This window comes from Vipera ursinii (genome assembly GCF_947247035.1).
Source record: "Vipera ursinii genome assembly, chromosome: 3".
In the NCBI taxonomy this organism is placed as follows: Eukaryota; Metazoa; Chordata; class Lepidosauria; order Squamata; family Viperidae; genus Vipera; species Vipera ursinii.
Genome location: NC_139516.1, coordinates 46,910,824 through 46,935,764, shown reverse-complemented (window position 1 = coordinate 46,935,764; position 24,941 = coordinate 46,910,824). Strand labels below are relative to the sequence as shown.

General features: G+C 36.8%; 1 protein-coding gene and 1 long non-coding RNA gene across 2 annotated transcripts in view; one reads left to right on the top strand and one right to left on the bottom strand.

Moving 5' to 3' along the window:
* Positions 1-274: 274 nt before the first annotated feature.
* The window catches only part of USP49 (ubiquitin specific peptidase 49), a 49,020-nt gene continuing 24,353 nt past the window's right edge, over positions 275-24,941 (bottom strand). The window contains exons 2-7 of the mRNA XM_083359841.1: positions 10,873-11,004; positions 8,597-10,007; positions 6,729-6,933; positions 5,045-5,153; positions 1,737-1,942; positions 275-1,225 (exon numbers count right to left, since the gene is read on the bottom strand). Coding sequence (XP_083215967.1) covers positions 1,041-1,225; positions 1,737-1,942; positions 5,045-5,153; positions 6,729-6,933; positions 8,597-9,979 — 2,088 coding nt within the window. The 5' untranslated portion in view covers positions 9,980-10,007; positions 10,873-11,004 and the 3' untranslated portion in view covers positions 275-1,040. The remainder of the gene's footprint in view (positions 1,226-1,736; positions 1,943-5,044; positions 5,154-6,728; positions 6,934-8,596; positions 10,008-10,872; positions 11,005-24,941) is intronic.
* Positions 3,431-5,341, top strand: LOC310638630. Its single transcript, XR_014492143.1, has 3 exons — positions 3,431-3,885; positions 4,002-4,080; positions 5,006-5,341. It is a non-coding gene; the product is annotated as an uncharacterized lncRNA (long non-coding RNA).

The following is a 24,941-nucleotide window of genomic DNA, read 5'->3' as shown; positions in this document are numbered from 1 at the left end:
TCACTCTATGTAATGGCTACTATATTCCTGACCATTTTTTCTTATATATGCAAAAGCTTTATGCATTTAGGGTAAGAGTTCATTTTTAAAAATCTGTTTGTTGAACCATGTGTCATTATTACTGAAAACCTAAGCTTTACTGTAAACCTGAATGGATTCACAAGACCTATTCATGCAGTGATCATTATAAGATAAACAGTAGATGATGAAAATCTTGAAAGTAATGTATCCCATATTAACCGTTATAATTACACAAGAAAAGTTAGATGGCAAATTCAGTTTACGTAGCTGTCTTGTTAGCTGTTAATAAGATTAGATGGGGAAGAAAAACAGTACCATAGTTGCAATTTTTAGCACAAATTCAAATTGAAGTATGCAATAAATTACTCAGATGGGTATATAATTTCCACTTTTGTTCATTCCAACAGATTGGGATAATTGTAAGGTACAAAATTTGCTTTGTTACCCAAAAGATATAAACAAGGATTATATTTTCCCAGTATAGAAAATTCATTGTTAAGAGTTTTTGTATAGTACAATTCTATCTAGCTAAATTATGTTGGTTGGAAAGAACAATGTATTATAATTGGTGAATTATTTACACCAAGAAGTGCAACAACAATTCACCATATCAACAGAACAGAGATAGAATTCTACTATTCATTTGTTTTCTGAAGTAATGTATAGATTTATGGTTGGTTTAATGGCTTTGTATCCTGGCTGTACACAGAAGTTTTGAATGTACCTACTTTTTCATACCACATAGCAATTCCTCTTGAAAGAAAATAAATGGTTGTACACATTGGAGGCTGTTACTCTTTGTTTGGAGGAGGAAGGGTTTACAAATGCACCTGCCTTTTAGAAAAAATAGATGTTCTGCTACAATCTTATAGAACAGAGTTGCACAATGCACATAGTAGGAGGACCAATTTTCCAGACGGTGGATCCAAAGTTCTTGCAACAGTATTTGTTCCTGCCTAGATGAATTAATTCCAAAGGCTTTTGAAAAAGAATCAGTTGATTGAGAAAAATGTCTCCTTTCAGGGGAGTGTCAGTCTTCTAACATTGTGTTTAGACAGCACCTGAGCTTGAAGTTGTGTTTCTGAGATACTTGCTCTGCCCTGTATAGTTCTTTGTGTATAAAAAAGAATGTACGCTTGGGTTTTGCATACCTCCTCCACGCTACATACATTCAGTTTGGAGTCATTGCAGTGGACCCAAAACCCTAAAAAGGAGGGAAAAAACCAGGATATTAATGGCAAGATAGTGGTCCAACAAATTCTTTTAAAATAGTCATCAATTCCATAAGCCCAAGAGAAGGTTGAGAATTCTGACTGTGCCTTAAAAAGACTCTCTTGATTTCAGCTTTTCTGTTTCATTGATATTTCTGAGTGATAGTTAAGAAGAAAAAACAATTCTAATTCTTCCTACACAAGGCTGGAAAAATGTAATAGAAACATTTTGTAAAGTGCAATAACTAATGGGAGAGGGAGCAATTAAATTCTTCATTCATAGCAGAATGCTCAAAAGTTTGTTTTTCAGCTTAAGCAGTGGAAACATCAATCGCTCTGATTCTCTGTCTCACGCACACACACAAACAAATAAAATGCAAGCCTGAGAAAGAAACCTCTTTAAAAACAAAAAAACAAGCAAACTCGCACAAAACAAATGTTTTTATGGAAGAGATAAATTTATATGATGCATTAATTTTCCCCCCTGGAATAAGGCTCACGCACCTCCCTCTGTGTTGTAGCAATATGCCGTGTAATGTCCTGAGCCAAACCCTTTCCCGTGATGCATCACCACAGCCGAGAGGTCATAGACAAAGGTCTCTTTGTCAAGAGAGGAGAAAGTATCCCTGCAGCAGTAAGGTTCCATGTTTAATACCTGGTCAAAGAGGACATGGACCCCAATCTTCTCACGGTGATTACGTCCAGACCACCTGCAATTTGAAAACATTTAATCAAAAGGACTTTTAAAATGAAACAGGATCTGATGCAACATCTTTGGAAAAATATATATATATACTAATTATTGTCATTATTGTATAAATTTTCAACTAATATTTTTTGCCCAAATTGACTTGGCATGCATTTAATATGTGTTTTAAAACATTGTTATAACCTAACTTCTCTTATATAACATTTGAAAACTATTCTGTTTTTATTTACCAAATCCTTGACATATTTTCTGAAATAGATAAGATAAATGTACTTATGCTAGGACTATGATTCTTAATCTCCTGGGAAACTACCAGTATTGATTATGCTGCCATATATAACAAATACGTTGTTGTTTTAACCATTTAGTTGTATCCTACTCTTGGCAATTTTATAGGCATGTACTCTCCATTCTACCCTGTGAAGCAGGGCTTTTCAACCTTTTCACCCATTGTACCACTTTTAGGATATGGCAATATCCGAGTACCACCAGTCGCCTAGCAAGGTGTCAAAAACTTCATGGGTCGACCCCCCCCAAAAAGGAAAAAAAGTGATAAAGTACATGTAGTCCTCAACTTACAACAGTTCACTTAGTGACTGTTCGAAGTTAGAATGGCACTGAAAAAAGTGCCCCACAAGCCACAGCCAAGCAAGACACCTGTCTGCCCGCCTGGCGGTGTTCTTCCTCCTGTCCGAGGTTTTCATTGTTCTGAACATTTCTGTTGAGGATTGGCAGCAGGGGTGGGGTGGGCGGCTTGGTTTTTATTCCCCCCGTCTGCTGGGTGGTTGCAGCAGGTTTTGGTCAGTTCACATGACCCCGGGACACTGTAACCGTCATAAATATGAATCAGTTGCAAGCATCTGAATGTAAATCACAAGACCCTGGAGATGCTGCAATATTCCAGCTGATCAGCGCTTCTTCTGGGCTCAGCAGAAGTGCCAGGATCAGTGCTGCTTTCCAGATGATTGGTGCTTCTTCATGGCTCAGCAGAAGCACCGGGATCAGCGCCGAGCTCCAGCTGGAGCCTGGTGCTGATCCTGGCGCTTCCACTGAGCCCTGACAGCCCTGCAGCTCCAGCCATCTCTCGCTCAGGCTTCTGCGGTGCTGCCACCGGTTCAGCTCATTCTCCTCCCCCGCTACTTTTCTAGGATGGTCGCGTACCACCTGCCAGATGCCAATGTACCACAGGTGGTACCCGTACCACTGGTTGAAAAGCCCTGCTGTGAAGCACAGCTTCTTTCAATCGTTGCAAGTTCATCTTTGTATCAGATTTGATGTTACGAAGCCAGCGTGCTCTTTGCTTGTCCCTTCTTCTTGTTCCACTAACCATTCCTAGCATTATTGCCTTCTACAATGAATTTGAATGCATGAAATGGCCAAAGTAACACGCAGTAATTTTTGTCAGCACCACAGTTCAAAGGTGTCAATTCTTCTTTGATCAGCCATTCTTAATGTCAAACTTTGACACCCATACAACATTATAGGGAAAACGTTTGTTTTAACTAGCCTGCTTTTTGTATTTATAACAATATCTCTGTTTTTCCAGATCTTATTCATGTTAACCATTGTAGTGCAGCCTAAGATTTTCCTGCACTTGATTTTAGGAGTAGAATTGCCATTGTGAACAATTTTGGATCCAAGGAAGATTTTTTTTTGAATTAATCCGATTTCCTCCTTGTTGATTTTTAAACGTCTCATGTCTACCTGCAGCTGTTGTCATTATCTTTGTTTTCCTGATATTAAGACTCAATCCTACTTTTTCACTTTCGTCCTTGATTTTCCAGATCACTTTTTCCAGGTCTTCCTTATTTTCAGCCAATAGTGTTGTATCATCTGCATTCCTCAAATTATTTATGGTTTTTCCCCCAATCTTCACTCCAACATCAGGCAGTTCCAGATCTAATTTCCGCATGTTCACTTCCGCATACAGATTGAACAAAAAAGGTGATAAAATAGATCCCTGTCTAACTTTATGGCAATAGTCAAAATGACTCAGATAACAAATGTAGATATTGATATATATTTCCTAGAAAGAAATTTTCTTTTTCTTTTTCCCTTAGAAAACTATGATGTATAGAACAAAAGCATTGTGTTTGGTCGCTATCAATCAGCTCAACAAAAGAACTCTCATTACTGCAGGTTAATACTATATGAAACTTTTTCATCTATGGCTGAATCCAAGCATAGAAATGTTATAAAGAAACTTCAAAATCTTCAAAGAAATGGAAGCAGCTAAATTATTTTTAAAAGTTATATAAATATAAAACTTTCAAAGGCCAGAAGTAACTTTACTGTAATCTGATCTTTAAAAGATACATCATGCTGATGAATATTTTTCCTAATTTTGCTAATTAATTATGCAATTATGCAAATCATTGCAATCTGCTTTGAGAGTCTATTTGACAAACATCAGCGAATAGAATAGAATAGAGCTGGAAGGGACCTTGGAGGTCTTCTAGTCCTGCCCCCTGCTCAAGTAGGAGAATCTATACCATCTGAGTTGCTTCCCAAATAATGTTTCACTTGAAATAGACTAAGAGCTGCAATTATATTACCAGCATTTTCAACTGCTATGTATATAGACATACTCCACTAGCAGTACTATCCCTAGGCAAATGGTTGGATCATATGCTATCATTTCTATACCTTGGTGGACCCTAGTAGATTTTAATGTCAAGTTTTGGAAAGTCTTCCCTTAAATTGCAACTTAAAAGAATTCTAACATGCAATCATTTTAATCCTTATGTTAGAAGAGGGATAACAATTTTTGCAAATATAGATGTCTAAATTTGGGAACTCTCTTTACAAAAGTGAATATACATGAAGAAATAATATAATGGGCTTTTTTCAGAATTGTTCACCAGCGAACAGTACAGTAATATTTTACTATGTACATCATATTTTTACATGTAGCTACTTTCTATGTTCTCTGTAACCTTTCTTTTAGAAAAATTAAAAAGGAATGTAAAACTTTCTTCCAATTCTCTTCAAAAGTAATACGATATATGGGTGTTACATTTAGTACTCGAGAAATAATATAGTAATAGCTATATTGCCATTTCAGATACAAAAATGACTCCACATTTCTACACCTTCTATTCACCTGAATCGTTTAAGGTGCAGCCGGAGGACCTGAGGTAGCCTGTAGATCATTAACTGCTTTTTAGCTTCACTTAGAATAAGAGGTTTGGGAGAAGACTTCCGTCGTTTGCCTGTGTAACATTTAAGAAAGAACACAAAATGTCATGAGTTAAAGTCTTCCATCTTCCAACAAAAAAGTTTTGCCCAACAAATCGTCTCTCCATTTTCAGCAAGCCATAATCTAAATAATAAAATTGGAATGGATAAACAGTCCTGGAATTTCTGCTTATACCTCTTTCGACGTTTTTTTTTTTTTAGTTTTGGTGGTTTGGGGACTTGATTTTTTAAACTTTAACGTGTCTAATTTTTAGGGCTATGATTTTCAGTTTCCTATTTCAAAATGGTGGGAATATTACTATATATTTTCATCAAGGAAATTCCAAGGACCAGAAAGAAGGTCTACTATTTCCTACTTAATGAACCATGCTCCTGGGATGACACGCTCTTTATCTTCAGGATTGCCAGGTGTGCCATCATTAAGTGATGTAGTCATGTGACATCATACTTTACAATTGCATCACTTATTGATGGAAGTTCTGCTTCCAATTGTCGTCATAACCCAAGGACTACCTGTATTGCTTTCCCCCGATATGCTATTCCTTTTATTTTTTTAGTTCCAAAGAACTAAGGTAGAAAAGATTAAATTATAATGCAACATAATTATTCCACAGAAATATTTAATTATTTCTCCTTCTAGTTCCTAAAAAGTAAAATTTGATAGCAACATCTGGAAAGTTTCTAGGGACAATTACCATGGTTGTAGGGAAAGGTTGGGAATTTTTTTTTAATGACCCAGGGTCATTGTACATTTTTTAAGGGGGCAGGATTGTAATTGTTGATCAGTGAAGCAAAATGGGCAAAATAACACATACATTCTTTTTGGACAGTCTGACATTTTTCTGATTCTCTTTTCTTTATAGCATGGGAATTTAGGATTTTTAATTTGCTTTATTTTTGCAGCTTTGGTTGCCTCCTAAAAATGGCAATAAACAGTGTCTCTGGTTTCTGAAAACAGTGATTGAAAAAAAATTCTGAAGATCCCAAAGCAAAAGCTTAAGGACTCAATGCAATTTTGGGACCTCATGCAGCCTATTCCTTTTTATGGGGCTATAATCTGTACAGTGGTGTTCTAAAACAACAATTTCTATCCTTTGAGAGAAGGCAGTCTCTTTCAAGAAATGTTGTTTTCTTGCATCTCCAGCACATCTATTAGACATCTCAGCAATCTGCCAGAAGAAATAATAAATTTTTCTTTGGAAAAGAGAGATACAAGACACTGTAATCTGTTGACAATTCTATATGGAAGTAAAATTCTTTTACAATCTATGATCATCTTTAATTGCTGATATTATGTAAACAACATTATCAATAACTTTCCAAACTCTTTCGTAGCAATTTAAAAATAATGAAAGAGAAACTATAGCAGCTTTGCTCATCTGATATTATCTAGCTGTATGGGACTTAAATTTCCAGAATTCCCAACCAGCAGGGCTTATGACTGCATTGACTGGGAATTCCATGACTTCACATGCCATATATCTGGAAGCACTTTCTTGGAAAAACCTGAGCTTTACAATTATAAAAACATACAAGGACATTTCTCAACAGATTCAATGAGAACACATAACAAAACAGATTTTTCTTACTGTTACACTGGTCACATGCATAAATTCTCCCTTCCAAAGCTTCTGTTTCTGTGAATTTGGCCAACATTTCAGTCAACATGCACTCAGTCTGATTAAGAGGCACAATCCCTTTATTGACAGAATGGTAACGTTCTGGAAATTCCAGGGAAAGATCCCAGAAGGGTTCCACGGTATTGGATTTATAATTACATGTTATACAAGTGACCTGTCAAGGAAAAAAAGAATATCAGAACATTCCAACAGAGACAAAAATTGTGATTCCTGTGGGCTTATTTTCCAGTTTGAAATGGCCCAAATCTGTAACCATCCATAGGATATTTTGTTTTAAAATTCTCACACAAAAAGCATTGTGCTATTTTACTACCTTCATACAACTCTCTAGCATAATAATCAGCTTTGCTCTATTGGAATCTGTGTCTAACACAAAGACTATTCTATTAGCATAAATGTTAATTTTAAAATGTCGCTTTAAAAAAATCAAACTATTTAACAATTAAGCAGGAATAATGTGCTTAATTCCAGATCCCTGGAATCACTTAAATTTGCACTGCTGAAATATCGTCAATAGCAGGATTTGGATAGGATTGATTCATACACACACACACACACACACACACACACACACACACACACAGAGAGAGAGAGAGAGAGAGAGAGAATATGTGTGTGTTTGTTATATCATATACTATACATATATAGGTGCAGTACATATGTGATTGTCTATGCAGTATTTTTTGGGGGGTGTTCTATATATATCACAACAGTCAATGATATAAAACAGGTTAAAGAAAGAAAATGTGTTATTCAATTTGCTGGGTTTATCAAATTAGAAGACCTGTTGCCACACTCCTGTATGTAAAAAAATAATGATCTAACGGTATATGAGCTTCAGCTCTGAGCAAGGCCTCATTATGATCCTCTCCCACAGTTCCAGCATTAGGAAAAGCGGGACTCTATAGATCAGGGGTGTCAAACTCAATTTCATTGAGGGCCACATCAGCATTGCGGTTGCCCTCAGGGGGCCGGGTGGGTATGGCCAGGGTGGGCGTGGCCTGCTGGGTGGGCGTGGCTAGAGTGCGTATGGCCTACTGGGAGGGTGTGGCCAGCTCTACATTGTTCGCATCAAGGGTGCCTATGGGGGCCTGGGCAGGAGTGGGACAGATCTGAGGGTCTCTGGCAGAAGGAGGGTCTCTGGGCCAGGGCCAAGGCAGTGGGGGCCGTTCCCTCACTGTTTCCAGGATGGCTTCGCGGGCCGCATGAAACCACTTCGCCGGCTGGATGTGGCCCCCGGGCCTTGTGTTTGACATGTCTGCTATAGATAGAATGAATAAAAACATTAAGAAAGAAATCAGAGATTGTGAAAGGTAGCAGAGTTTCTGAAGCTCACTTAATATAATGCCAAGGATCACTGTTACATAAGAACAAGTTCATATTTATAAAATATATAGGTGAAAAAAGTATCAAATGCTGTTTTAAGAAAAGTTAAATGTTTTTGCAAAAAATTCTTTATGGCTTAAAATGTAAAACCAGCTTCACTCTATCAATTATGCTTTTGAAGAAATGATAAAGTTTATAAAAGACATATGAGAATATACAAGGGTGTATATTCAAAGAAAGAAGAAGCAACAATCACACCCATACTAGTCATAAAATACCTTAATAGAAACAAGAATCTGAAGAGGAAGAGTCAAGTCAATACATAAGCACACACAAAACTGTCTGCTAAATTTTAAAACCTCACCTTTGGCTGCAACTAGAAAAAAAGAATCATGCAATAACTATACTGCATTAGAAAAATATGTTAATTCTTTTTCTATGTATGAAAATGAGTATTTCTGGCTGGGCAAAGGACAGGATAACATGCATACCTGACTGAGTAGCTGCCCGTGAAAAATGGTGTTCACCACTTTCAGGACCTGTTTGGTGAGCTTCCTTTGTGGAAAAGGGATGAGGATCCTGCGTTTTGTTCCTTCCGATTCCAACTCTTGCTGCACTTTGTCCAACAATTCACAAAGAAATTCCTGAGCATCTTGCTGATCATAACCTCGAAATGCTGGAATCAAACTCCATACAGAGTGTAGCATGGCAAAAGGAGACACTGTAGCCCACTTTCCAGACCACATAACTCTGAAGAGTGTGTGCAGTTCATGACAAAGAGAGATGTGCTTTGAACTTGGTTCCTTGGGCTGTATTAGTTCTAAACTTTTGCTTATTGAGGACCCACCATTTAAACCAACAGATAGGCTTTGCCTGCCAAATGAACCCAGTTGATCATTTCTGCTTGACTCAGTTGGAGTAGATCCAGTGACTAGCTTTCCAGATATTCTAGATTTTCCAATTACAGTCTTAGCTAAGAGTTCTTCAGTTTCACAAAGATCCAGCGTCAGGAAACATTCCCTAAATTTCTGGAGGTGACTTAATACTTGAAGGATAGAGTTCATGTAGCACGTATTTCCTAAATTCTTTAGTCCAGTCACACCAGGAGTCATAAGAGGTTTACGCCGGATGGAATAGAATTGTTTGAATTTGCTACTCTGCACTCGTCTTGAGGTAGGGGAATTTGCTTCCATATCTCTGAACTTCCGAGGAATCAGATTCTCTCTGTGAATGTGCGATAAAAGCCTTGCACTTTTTCTGGGCGGAGTGTTTGCCAGCTCCTCTAACAATCTCCGTTTCATCTCTTGACGTCGCTGCCTGGCCACTTCCTTTTTCCTCTCCAGTTCTTCCATTTGCTTTTTTTGTTCTAGTTTTCGTTGGCCTCTGGAACTCTTATCAAACCATGTTCGCAATGCTTTTGCAAGCAACGATTGCCGTCTATACCAGAGAGCTGTAAGCATCTGAGGTTGACCCTGAGGGGCTCTTTGATGGTTGCAAACATCCTCCCCCAAAGCCATTGACCGCAATGTCCTTCCGCTTCTAGCAGAAGGATCATGCTTCTGACTTTTAACTGCAGACAAAGAACTCCTCAGTAATTTCAGGTCACCCTCAGGATTATCATTCAATACATAGTCTTCACAAAGATAACAAAATACATACAGATCGTTTACTTCCATAGCCAAAGGATGTCTGGTCTCTTCAAAGTGTTTAAGTGCATGGTCTTCAATATATCTTCCACATGCCACATGGGAACATTTTAGGCAAGCCCAAATGGATTCCGTGGTGTTACAGTCCATGCAGTGCCACTTCTGGGGGTTCAGGATGGAATGATCCTGGGCAAGTCTTAGCCGCCCAACATGTTTGCATCTATCCATGTCTTACATAAAACTCCGCTGCTTTAACCTTACAAAGTAGACAGAGAATAATGTAATTATTGCGCACAGTCAAAAATATACAAATTCTATAATTTTTGTCAGAGTATCACATATTTGTAGAGCTTAATAGATTAATAAAATAGGGAAAAGGAGATTGGATACATTCCAGGCATGTAATTTTTATTAATTATCTAATCACTACACATTAGTTCTTGTGGTTAGAGTTAGAGTAGAGCCTGTTGGTAAACTAGTACACTTCCTTGAGCAGTTGGTTGGCCACTGTGAGAACACACTAGATGAATGAGGAGTCTAATCAAGTTGGACACAAGTTATATTCTTACATTTTGCATGTATATATGTTTGTATGTATTGTTCACTTAGTTAATTCCTGTTGTCAAATAAAATCTAGTGTTCCAGAAAAGGTGTCTAGCATAAGTGTAACTAAAGGATATGAAAGGTGACAGTGAACAAAATTTAGAAAGTTATAATAAAATTTATTTTTGCTCTTCAGCAAGTTACTGAGAATATTAATGTGGAAAAGGAAGGGGTTGTTACATATGTCTTTTTAAAGAAAACCTATAATACGAATAGGCTTGAATTATAGAATGCTTTGCAATAATATGGAGATTAATGTATTCTTGCTAAATGCAAGAAAAGTGATATACAATGGAACTAAAACATCTATGGGAATTAATAGAATGCTTAGCAAACTGTTCAACACTGAGCAAGGAGTTAGAAAAAAGATGATATATTAATGGATAAGTTTCATCCAATCTCCAACCTTTCATTTTTAGGGAAATTTTGAGAAAGTAGTACTCAGCTTCAGAGTACTTTCAAGGAGAAAAAGTATAGGCAAGAAAGAAACATAATTTAAGACAAGAAATAATACTCACCGATTCATATTTAAATATTCTCGCAATTCAATAACCAGAGGCCGGAACATCCCCATTTCAGTCAATAGGAGGTCAATTTTCCTTTCAGCAGCTTTGGATATTCATCAGAAAAAGCAATGTAGTATAAAAGCCCTAAAGAGAGAAATATCATCATGAAACAAATATGCAGCTTCTTCATGAAACTTTACATGAAATATTTTTATTAAACAAATACGCAACTGCAGTTTTAGAATTTGAACAATTTCTCCAATTCCCCTATTAACAAAAATGCAATTGAAATGATAACAAAATACCAGTAGTTCTTGGCTTACAACCATTTGTTCAGTGACTGTTCAACATTAAAATGGACTTAACTATGGCTGATGTAGCATCTTGTGGTCATGTGATCAAATTTTGGCACTTGGCATTTACAACTACAGGGTGGCTTCAACTCCCACCCACCCCCCACCCCGAGCTATGCTCTTTTGACTGCCCTGCACTCTGCTTTGCAGTTCCAGAACCACATGGCTCTAAGCCTGCTTGCCATGCCCAGGAACCCTCAGCCTGCCCCAGCAAGCATTCACTTGTCCATCTCCTCTCCCAGGTCCTTCCATTGACCTTTTCTCTCTTCCTGTCTTCTTTTCCAACCCAGCTTCTCCAACAAACATTTCCTACTTCCCTACTTCTATTTCTTCTTTCTGAAGGCAGCACTCTCTACTTAAAGCTGCATTATCTTTATAATCTTTGGCCAATTCAATGAGTTGCAATAAATATGAGTTCTAATGAACTACTCTGATATGAGATGATTAAGAAAACAGCCCTTGGTTGAAAAATTCTATCCTACATTTAGATTTGGTTATTTCACGATTTTGGATTATATTGTGCCTGTATAAAGTAATTACAATAAGGATTACTCTTCAATCAGATTAATAACACAGTACATTGAGTCCCATTTACAATGGCAAAATATCGTACTTTTGCCCATTAAACAACAAATTAACAGCACCACCTAATGAAAAGTTTCATCATTCCTCTGGAAAGCTGTTATAGATGTGTCTGATGGGATTTGTTAAGGAAATGAATTCCCCCACACTAAAAGCATCCTTGATAATGTAGTAAATCATCCCACACATTGTTTTGTGCTCACAACTACTGGTAACAAAGGCTATCTTTTCCTTGGAAGATCCTTTGTTTTTGGAAACAATCCAATTTAGCCTCTGACATTAGCCCTATGGAGAATCTATTTGCATGGGCTTGGCCTCCCACTAAGCAGATTTCAATAGGAATGAAATCTGCCCCTACAAGGGATCAGTTAACCAGAGTAGGAATACTGAGAATCTTTCATGAATTTTAGTAAATAACAAAGAAGCATCAGATAATATTAAGACAGTGGGTGCAAGTGGAGAAAGAACAAGGAACTCTGAAGAATTTTTTCTGAGAGAATGAAAAGTATCTTTTTCTTTCATGAATATAAGTAGTTCTTTTAAAAAAATAACTACTTCTGTCTCCAGAACAAAGTATATCATACAGTTTGTATTTCACTTGTACACTTATCACTTCCAATAAAATAAAGCCTTACATGTCTTGATAATTCTCATTTGCAGGTAGTCCTCGATTTACAACCATAGTTGAACCCAAAATTTACGTTGCTAAGTGAAACAGTTAAGTGAATTTTGTCCCATTTTATGATCTTTCTTGTCACAATTGTTAAGTTAGTAACATGGTTTTTAAGTGAATCAGGGTTCTCCCATTAACTTTGCTTTTCAGAAGATCACAAAAGGTGATCACATGACCCCGAAACATTGCAACCAACACTCTCATATGACAATCAGGCGTAATGTACTAAAGATTCAAGATCGGGAAGGCTCTAAAATTCTCTACTATTGCTATGATAATTAGGTATTTTTGGATCTGATTGCTTTCCCAGGTATATCTAGTGCAGGTATGAATGAGCTTTTATTGGATGCTCTATAATATTTTTTAACTTTTGTATGTTTGGTTTATGATCATATATTTTAATAATTGCTCCAGTGTAGAACCTATGAAATAATCTAGCTTGATTCTGTTCCTCATGGGCCAAATCTTCTTCCCCATGTTTAAAACAATATGCATTTCTCTTGCTAAAGGATTATTTGTTCATAATTATGTGACATTCCTCTGATAATTTCAACAAAACTGAATTAATTAGAATATAGTGGATGAGACTGCAAAATATTTACTGAGACAGAGAAAAACAATTGAGGAAAACAAATTCAAAGTATAGTTATATTCTATAAAATATTTGAATTAGCACTCTAACAGTTTGTTTATATTAGACAAGACATGCCTTCAGAGAATTTTTTTATCTGATGATTCCAAATGTGGAGTGTGATTAAATTACTTTTTACATTTCATTTTTATAATCAAATTTATTTTAAAACAGGCAGCCTAAAATATGCTTGAACATTTTTTGTTTTTATGATTCTTCTCATGTTACAACTTGAAGTATGCATACTTGCTTTTTAATTTAAAGTCTTAAAGTTAAGTCCATATCATATATCCAGATATATCCATATCATTTTTAGTATGAATATAAAAGTAATCTGCCACTGAATTGTTTTCAACTTCCCAATTTAATTTCAGTCCTGGTACTGTGTTTCCCCATAAATAAGACCCAACCAATGGAAAATAAGCCCTAGAATGATTTTTAGGGTACTCGTAAATATAAACCCCTCCCCAAAAATAAGTTAAGGTTGTCAGCCAGATGGACCCATTTAGTATTGTATTTTCCCAAAAATATGCCCTAACTGGAAAATAAACCCTATTATGTCTTTTGAAGCAAAAAAAATAATATAAGACCTGGTCTTATTTTCAGGGAAACACAGTAGTTACTTATCCCTGTACTAATCAAACTTCCAATCCTGCTTAACTGTTTGTAATCACTCAAGACCATTTCTCTGGGTTTTCTTCTTTTAAACATATAAAATGCCAACTGAGAAAAAGAAGTGATGCTTCCATAGTAGGGAGCATATTACTGTATCTCATCCAACTAGAACTTCACTAGTCCACTGAGGATGGATTTTATATCCAGTTGGATTTTTATAATTAAAAAGCTACTTAAGCAAAATTTCAGCTTCCCTATTAACACAATTGCTATTTACAGACTAAACTCTGGATCAATATTAAATACCGTAAGCTCTATATTTCTAATATTTTTCAAACCTGAAATACTGTTTCCCCTAAAATAAGACCTACCCCGAAAATAAAACCTAGTTTAATTTTTGGGGTGGGCCTAATATAAGTCCTACCCACAAAATAAGCCCTAGTTCTGGGGCGAGGCATACACTTAAAAATCAAGTTAGGATGGTAGTGGACTTTGCCATTGCAGCCAGGCCTCCTATGGATCGACACTTGCCTCACCGGCCCACTTCAATCCATAGCTCAGTTCCTGGCTGCAGAGGCCTTCCAGAAAGGCCTCTGATGGCGAAATGCAGGCCAGAGCTCCATTCTCATCTGCAGAATGAAGCTACTCCTTCGGCCGCAGAAGTAGTGGGCTGGCTGGGCGGGGCTACTTTTGTCCCTTATCTTTGGGTTTTCAAACTTTCTGGCATAGTTTAATATTAATATTATTCAAGTTTATTATTCAAGTTAATATTATTTTAATATTAACATTATTCAATTAATATTATTCAAGTCTTAATAAGACATTGACAGGCAAGAAAAGTTTGAGTCTAAGTCTTTAAATCTTTAAGATATGCCATCAATATGCCAATTAGCCACCCATCTTCTACTTAAATATTTTATACTACCAATCTGTGAACATCATCAATAAAATTTAAAGGGTAAAAAAGCACAGCATGCTATCTTCTACAGTTGAATGAAACAGCCACTAGAAAAAGAATAAAAATAAAGTTGTTTTCTATCTCTGAGGCAATGCAACCTCAGAAAAAGACATGTGTGCTTTAATGAGACAGAACATGTTCTGTCATATTCCAAACCACTTTTTTCATTTGAATCCAAAGTGCTGCACACATCCCTTATACATAGACCTGAAATGCAGTTGTAGACAATTTCAAAAGATTGTTAATTTAGTTTATGTTATCTGTGTGGGAGTTGGCTGTAAGTTTTGGACACGGACTTCATTTATATCAATAACCAACAATTACTGAATTTCAAGGCCAAAAACAAAGCAAAAGGTCCGTTAAACTATGGGGAGAAACACCAGAATTAAATTATACAGAACATAAAGAGGGAATTTTACTTTCATATTGACAGAAGATAATCAACTGTTTTAGTGATTTCTTCCTAATATGCAATAAAAATTCTTGTAAAATTATATAACATATATCAGAAAATCTTAAAGTGGTTATGTTCTACAGTTCTTTAGTCAGAACTGAAGAAGTTTCTTGGATGAGAAGTGAAACGTCTTCTAGCAGAACAAGAAAGTCCAGTTGCCTTTTGAAAGAATGCGCCTTTGGAACATATAATAAAAATGCCTCCCCCAACCTATTGTAGATAAACAAAGGATTAAACAGAAACTTAGGTTATTGGTTATCAACATTGCTATACAGTTATGCATCTAATGCCAATGGCAATTGTAACAAATTCAGTGACTTTTCCATTGAAACTGACCAGTGTGCTAAAAAATAGTGGTGTTATTCTATGAACTTTGGTAAAAATGGGATAAAGGCATTAAGATGTTGACTTGCTATAGCATATTGAAGGAAGAACACAGAAATATGTGGGAGACTATTTCTATTTTCACCAACAGATGGGGCAAACTTTTTCTTGTGTAGAGATGTTCAAGGGTCTAACTCTATTGCTTATTTTGGGGAAAAATAGCTTTTCTATTTAATTATATAACTGTACTAAATTTCTCCAGCATATGTATGTTTTGATGTGGATTATAAATTCTATAGTGCTAACTTAGGAACAAGATAACTCAATAGAGTGTACTTTTCTAGACTTACAGGTTTTCATAAGCAATATCTCTATTATTCTGAGCAATAACTGATACCAACAAATATCTAGTGCAGGGGTGTCAAACTCAATTTCATTGAGGGCCGCATCAGCATTGCGGTTGCCCTCAGGGGGCCGGGTGGGTGTGGCCTACTGGGTGGGCATGGCTAAGTCCTTCGGGAAAAGGGCGGTATATAAATATAATAAAATAAATAAAATAAATAAATAAAGTGCGTATGGCTTACTGGGTGGGCATGGCCAGCTCTATATCGTTCGCATCAAGGGTGCCTATGGGGGCCTAGGCAGGAATGGGACAGATCTGAGGGTCGTTGGCAGAAGGAGGGTCTCTGGGCCAGGACCAAGGCAGTGAGGGCCGTTCCCTCACTGTTTCCAGGATGGCTTCGCGGGCCACATGAAACCACTTCGCGGGCCAGATCCGGCCCCCGGCCTTGTGTTTGACATGTCTGAATCGCTGATTTCAATTCACTATGTAATTATTTGTCTAAGCAAAGCACACACACACACACACACACACACACAGAGAGAGAGAGAGAGAGAGAGAGAGAGAGAGAGAATATACTGAATATATATTAATGTAAGGATTTGTACAGCTGTTAAAAATATACTTTCTGTTGACATTACAAACAAAAGCTTGCCAGGACAATTTTCTCAAAAAATGAAACTGGGAAGGTCCAGGTTCAAGTTACTAACCATAAGAGGCTTACTAGGTTACTAAGTCTACTCCCTTTCTCTTAGCCTAATTTATTTGACAAGATTAGGAAAAAAAACTGGAGAAAGGAGTGTTCTGTACACCATTGTGAGCTCCCAGAGATATGGTGACATAAATTTAAATACGGTAGTCCTCAATTTAAATCAGTTTGTTAGTGAGCTATTGAGGCTACAATGACACTGAAAAAAATGACTTATGACTGTTTTTTACACTTAGGACTATCTCTAGCAGCTTCCTCATGGTCATGTGATCCTTTTGTAATCTTCTGACAAGCAAAATCAATGGGGAAGCCAGATTCACTTAACAATCATGTTACTAACTTAACAACTGCAGTGATTCACTTAACAATTGTGGCAAGAAAAGTCATAAAATGGGGCAAAATTCATTTAACAAATATCTGACTTAGTAACAGAAATTTTGGGCTTGATTGGTTGTAATTCGAGGACTACCTGTAAACAAAAATTCCATAATGATGGAGAGCAGGGGTCTCTGCAAATTGTGTTACAATTAACACAACTATTGTAAATATGAGATTAGGAAATAGTAATCCAGTCAGAAAATAATTTTGTTGGAAGAAAAATATATTTATCTTGTTTACAGAACTGTCTACTTACACTCATTCATTTAGATTTTACTTTATACAATTGGTATAGGCAGCTCATCATACTTCAGACTATAATTTAAGTAAAGAAATATCTGCACAATAAATTTTCCCCTCCTTTTGTTTCCTGTTTCTATTGGTCCAATATCAATCAGTAATTGAATGACACTACTGCACTTTGTCTCCCAGAGTTGAGATTGGAAGGCCAATGTTTCAATACATTTAATGCTTACTTAAATCTCTTAAATGCACGTTCAACATGTAAAAGGAATCTTCTTCAGGTTTTTTTAGATATTTTAGGGGGAAAACAGTCTTAGTTGGTTTCAGTATAATCAAAGCCAATTTTTTTAAAAAGTTTAACACTATAGCTAAATGGAAAGAATCTACATGAAACCGCTGGGTGAGATCATTCGCAGCTTTGGAGTAGGGTACCATCAGTATGCTGATGACACCCAGCTTTTCATCTCAACTCCAAACAACATCAGTGATGCCCTCGACGTGATGTCCCGCTGCCTGAAAGCAGTCCGGGAATGGATGGGGAGGAACAGGCTTCAACTGAACCCGGACAAGACTGAATGGCTGTACGTACCGGCAAGCCAGGATACTCAGAACATCCCATCCCTTAACATCGGGGACAAGTTACTACCCCCTGTTGATAGGGCCCGCAACCTGGGTGTCCTCCTAGACTCGCAGCTCTCCCTGGAAGATCACATAGGAGCTGTGACCAAGGGGGCCTTCTCCCAGGTTTGACTAGTTCGCCAACTACGGCCTTATCTGGACCTGGATGCTTTACGTACAGTCACCCATGCCCTTGTGACCTCTCGCCTAGACTACTGTAACGCTCTCTACATGGGGCTGCCCTTGAGATCCACTCGGAAGCTTCAACTGGTGCAAAGTGCAGCGGCACGGACACTCTTGGGAGCCTCCCGATACTCCCATATCACACCTCTCCTCCGTGCGCTGCACTGGCTTCCAGTTGCCTTCCGTGTGAAGTTCAAGGTGCTAACAATGACATACAAAGCCCTACATGGCATAGGTCCGGACTACCTACGGGAGCACCTTCTGCCAATGTCAACACCCCACCGTCCTGTGCGCTCCCACAGAGAGGGCCTCCTCAGGGTGCCACCGCTCAAGGAATGTCGGCTGGTGGCCCCCAGGGGGAGGGCATTCTCAGTGGGTGCGCCAGCCCTCTGGAACTGCTTGCCAACCGAAATCCGGATGGCCCCCGACCTCTGCACCTTCCGGCGCGACTTAAAAACTTACCTGTTCCAGCAGTCCGGCCTGGCCTGATAGCTCTAATTGGGGTCCCAGTTTGTTTTTACTATTGTTTTTCACTATTGTTCAATCTGTATACCTACCTTACTCTGTACACCGCCCCGAGTCCCTCGGGAGAAGGGCGGTTTATAAAAACAAACAAACAAACAAACAAACAAACAAATAAATAAATAAATAAATAAATGTAAAAGATACATGTCTTAACTGCCAGTGTAGATTTGGGGTGGGGAGGGTTTGTACAAGTATGAAAAAATTATGTATTTTAGAAATTCTTTTCTGGGGCACTTTGTTTACCAGCTAAAAGATTTAAATTAGAGGATATTAGTATCCTCAAATTGGACTGTAGGTAACTGGTCTGTTTTAATTAATGAGTCTCAGAAATGATGTTTTAATACATTGAGAAGAATGAACAGTGTCAGAATTTGCTGATAATTTACTTCACACTGAACAACTCAATATAACTGATTGGAAAGCATGAGGGAGGGTAATTTTTGCTTTTAGTATCAATCAGTGGTTGCTTTATTTTTTTCACTACACAGTGTACAAAGATTTAACAATTCCAATATTAAAAAGGCACATTATAGGAGAAATAATTGGCCTGAAATTAAATAGCTCTGATTTCTGACACTATAACTCTATAAATAACAAGATTGACAGGAAAAAACCCATAAAATTTAAATGTTCATGTATTTCTCATAATTTAAGTTGGTGAAAAAGTTACATGAGTGACAATGAGCATAAGTAATCTTAAAATTCTAAATTGATGGTCCTGATTAGAAAACATCTCTTTCATAAGTCATAAATATTAAAGAGTTACATACAAATAAGCAGTACTGGAAAAGTTATTTTAGGAATAAATCATGTTCCAAAAACATACCTATTCCTTTCTCTAAGGTTGTGCTTTGAGAAAATTGGTTCCACCAGTTTGCACTAGACATCTACTTTGTAAAATGTTCATTGGCTATCACCCATGACATCACAATCCCTCCTTTCCTAGTTGTTGAATTTGTTTAAACAAGACAATCACTTCAATCAATTATAAGTAATGCAGAATTTATATTGTTTAAAAAGTTAGTCCTTATAAAGAGCAAGGAGAGATAGAAATGTTACTATCACTGCACCTGTCAACTTTATAAGTAAGGAGAAAGGCAGACTTAGGATATAGTGCAAATCTTCTAAGAATCTGCATGCAAAAAGGCCCTGAAAATTCTTACAAAATAACATAGTACCTTCTATAGCAGGAGTGTCAAACTGGTGACCCCCGGGCTAGCCCACCCTAGCTCCGCAAAGGCAAAAAATGTTGTGATATGTCACAATACGTCACATGACGCAATCGAGTTTGACACCTGTGCTCTACAGAAATTTTAGCACAACACATTCGTCTTTTACATCACAAAAGGGATGGAAGGGATACTATTCTCTAATCCAATCTCCTGTTTGGTGCATGACTTATTACAATTATCATTGACAAATCACGATCTGTCAAACCTAACCCTAACTCTAAAGAGAATTTACCTTCATGTGACAATCTGTTCCACTGGGCCACAGATGTTGTGGTGTGGGATGGGATGATACACTTTTGAAAACATTGTTCTTCCAGCTACCTTTTTATACCACAGGCACTGTTAACTTCTGTTAAGAGTATATATGTATACAATCTAGCATTATTACATATTCCTAAAGTATGGAAACTTCAAAAAGCTAACCATTTCTTCATTTGAGATAACTATCTACTGCTTTTACATCACATCCCTATTATAAATTCCTAGCATATTGTATACAGGTGGCTGGATGGAGTCACTGAAGCAGTAGGCGTGAGCCTAAATGGACTCCAGAAGATGGTAGAGGACAGGAAGGCCTGGAGGAATGTTGTCCATGGGGTCGCGATGGCTTGGACACGACTTCGCAGCTAACAACAACAACAACATTGTATACAGTACTCCCTCTTCAAATCTTGCTTGGGTACAAGGATCGAAAATGTATCTTTCTGCTCAGTTCTGAGAGTCTTAAAAAGATGCTAGTTAACACACAGTCTATCCCAGTGGTCAATTCCTACATGGCCAAGAAGACCATAATAATAATAATAATAATAATAATAATAATAATAATAATAATAATAATAACAACAACAACAACAACAACAACAACAACAACAACAACAACAACACCCTGACATTTGCAGTAGAACCAGCGATTTTTGTATTTTAGACAGGCAACAGAGGATCAGCTAATTCAGGCAGGGACAGCATGTACATGGGCCAGTGCTTCCCAGCCCTTAGGTAAATAGGCATGCTAGCAGAGAAGTTATTCTATACTGAAAGATGACCAATCTCTTTCAGTCTTAATTACCTGTCACATTATAATACATCGGAAATGTACTTGATAGCTATTTAAGAGCTGCAAGGACTGAAAGGCATTTGTCTTTTTTCTTCCCTCCTGCGGCTCCCTGAATATCCTGAAAATATACTCCAGAAAAATAACAGAAGGATGCTTACTTTTGAATAGTGTTACATTGGAGACTGCAACAGAAAAGAGGAAATTAGCCATAACTAAGTGAAAAACTTAAAAATTACATCATCAGAATCTTTTAGGCATGTTTTATTTTTTTAAACTGGGCCTACATTTTTACCCAACTTTTACTTGTCTGAAAACTGTATATATGGTTTAGATTTTATTTTATTTTGCCTTCTATTAATAATTAAATATTTCATTTTTCTTGCCTTATATTAATGGCTTATTATTTTCTAAGCGGTGGGGATAAGGTGATTTATAAGGTTATGGGTGATCTGCTGTTCTGTTCTCTTGGCTGACCATATTTTTCTTATATGTATTGGGGGGTTTTCATAATCAAAATCATAAAGTTGGAAGGGACCTTGGAGGTCATCTAGTCCAACCCCCTGCTCAGGCAGGAAACCCTATACCATTTCAGACAAATGGCTGTCCAGTCTCTTCTTAAAAACCTCCAGTGTTGGAGCATTCACCACCTCTGGAGGCAGGTTGTTCCACTGGTTAATTGTTCTGTCAGGAAGACAGTTCTATTTGGAAGGTTCCCACTCTCAAAACGTCAGGTGGTCTTGAAATGATTTGATCATTGGGGCGATGAGTGTAATGTTAAAAGACCTAAAAGACATATTGTAATGGAGAAAATCTATGTGGTCACTAAGAGTTGAAGACTTAATGATGCATAATCAATAAAATATTTTTTGCATTTTATTTGTAAGCAAATTTGAGATTTTTAATAATGGATAGTTGTATATAAATATATTAAAATAATGCAACTATGTTTATTTGCACATTGTTGCTTTATATAATTTTGGTCAATATTCCATATTTACTGAACCCAATCCCCCATATTACAATTCCTATTGCTTAGAAAGAGTGTCAACTCTAGAGAGGTTTTACTGCTAGGACTAGGGAGAAAGATTAGTTGGAGTAATTCTAGCTATCAGTAATTATCTACATTAAGGCTGCAGTCCTATACATATTTACTGAGGGAATGTCCTCAATGATAAAAACAGATTTCAGAAACTGGATATTTCTCAGTAATAAGCTTTGCAACTCAAATCAACAGTTTATCAGATTACCTGAGCATACAGAAGTGTGGTAGTTCTAAATTCTAATGAAGCATTTCCCCTCTCAATGCTCAAGAATTTAATGTTTCTGAATGTTAATTTTCCCATTGAAATGGAACCTGGGAAGCAAATGTCTGAAGAAGGAAGAGGTGTAAACAATTTTTCCCCTTTCCTGAAGCACTATCATCATCTAGCTGACCAAAGGCATTATGATGAATATGGTAAATTACAAACTCTACAGTGGATATAAAAAGCCTACACACTTCTGTTAAAATGCCAGGCTTTTGAGAGGGAAAAAAATCAGACAAATCACTTCAGAATTTTTTAACCTTTAATATAACATAAGCTGTACAATTCAATTGAAAAACAAACTGAAATCTTTTCCCTTTTTTTAGCACCATTGTAAAAGTTGCTAAACAAATGGTTGTAAGTCAAGGATTATCTTTACATTTATAGCTTGAATATTTCTTACCAAACATAATGTGCATTTACAAATCAAGAACAGCAGATCTACCTTTGTATATCTGCACTTTTCCTTTATATTCAAGAAGCTTTACAAGAGAGTAGTTCTAATTGGAAATTACCTTTCTAGGGCTGCATTTCTGATCCAAATAATTTCATCTTGTTATTAACACTTAAACAACTTAACAAATGAACTTGTGATCCATAACACTTTATATATTCCAATCAAATAATAAATACTTGTGGTACTATAATTCCATTTACTGTTTATTAAATGGTAAATCTCACAAATTGGTAACAAAAATAAAAATCAATCATACTATTAAGATTATCAGACTTACTGGAAAATTAAATTACTTTTAATTATTTTCTTTTCCAATAGTTTTTTTTTAACTATTCTTACTCTAATAAACAGTGAGATGAGAATGTAATTTCTTTAAAAATACCACATTGTTCATTGACTTCTTAATGTACTTTTTAATGATCACTGCTTAGCTGGGATCACGTGTCCTTCTCTTGGAATGACAAGGTGCAAGTGTCTGTGCTTGGAGATTCTTCTCATAAACTATACTTTCTGCTGCCTGGAACTAGCCTATGGTTGCCATGGATGCCATTAATTCCTAAAACTACTCTTTGAAAGTTGGAAAAATTCCAGTACCAGTCACTATATTTGATCTATATTTGTCTTGGAGAAGTTGATGAAACCATTAAAAAAACCACAGTCTCATCAACATTGGCAGGGCATGCTATTATATATATAAATAGGGAACAAATCCCACACTCACCCACATTTATATTACCCAGTTGGATAATGAAATGTCTGCAAACAAATAACCAAAGTCAGAAAGCACCAAGGACTCCATGCTTTCTACTAAATACATTTTGGATTACAGCCTATACTATTGCTAACGTATTTTATTAAAAAAATTCAACAATCAAATAACTTCCACAGCATACTGTTGCCAATTTCTCACCAAAAAGGATGAAGCCAGTCTGTGACTGACTTCAATTTTGCTAACCCCAAAATACAGAGAACAAGGAGACAACAACATCATGAGCCAATCAATGCTCCAGCTAGCAAAAAGGAGAGTGCAAAAAACACTCATCTGGATTCTAACCCTTCCTAGTATTTGTCCAAAAATAATAGCTGCCAAGTTGTCATTCATTTAACTTTATTGCACTGAGAAGACTTCTGTTGAGGAATGTAGTACAAATTTTGCAACAACTTGGTTGCTGTCAAGATGGAAATACAAAAGAAACAATACCTTCAGACAGACATCAAGAGCAGAATTTGAAGCAATCCAGAACCCTTTACCTCATACCCAACTCTAACGAAAAGAAAAGTAATTACTATCTCCCATCCCATCCTCAAAAAATTGCTTGAAAAAAACACTGCATGTTGGATATATCAGAGAAATGGAATACAGACAAAACTCTTGCTTCCTTTGCCTAGGGTAGGCTACTGTGTCTTAAGGTAGTGCTTTTCAAGTGTTCAATGGAATCCTAAGATTTAAAAGACTTTTTTTAAAAAAAGCTTCAAGCTTCACAGCTTTAAAAAGTATGAAAGTCTCTGTCTGAAATAACATTTCCAAGTATTTGCACAATCAAAACTGCTTGTGTGTATTTTAAAGTGAAACCAGTAAGACAATATGAATATGTTGAATCACACACACACAATCTGAATGCATGTAGAGTGGGACTCGTAAGCTATCAAGACACCTTTCTCTTTTAAGATCCTGTGAACACATACATCAGCTGAAACCCAGAATCCAAATGAGTCCTACCAATGCGAAAACAGGCCACCCACAAAGTCTGCAAAGCAAAAAAGATTACTTCTTTTGGTGCAATTTTGGATATACCAGCACTGAACCAGAAATAAGCCAGCTCAGCTGGTGAATGCAGGCAACAGTGTAAGATCTGAAGCTGGTCCTGGGGTGGTGGAAAGACCTTGTGTGGAAGTGCTCTCACCCAGAAAATGACTTAAAGACATCTACACTGCTGAAATCAAGCAGAAACTGTAAGTTAGACATTTTTTATTATCTCTGGTCTTAAGCCTTAACAACATCTCGGCACACACAAACTTTCCTTGTTCTTGCCTATCTCAATATCAAAAATAATTTCATATATGTATTTTCTATTTATAGGTCACTTTTAAAAATAGGGCAATAGAACTATAAAAAATAGCAACTTACTTTTTCCTCCTGCCTTCTAAGAGCTCAATGTACATCACACTCTCCCTTCCCATTTTTTCTCACAACCCAGTGAAATGATATTGGGCAGAGCAGGAATGATTGACCTAAAGTTATGTAGTGAGTTCCATGGATGAGGCTTAGCTGTATCTAGGTCCTCTTAGTTCTAGTCCAACATTTTAATAAGTGGGGAGAAAATCAGATGCAATAAAAGACAGGCTTTTATTTAGCAAAAAGGATGTATGTCCAATCCCACATTTATAATATTTGTTTATATACATGACTATATAAACATAGAAGAGATGGGAGGAGATGTATGGATG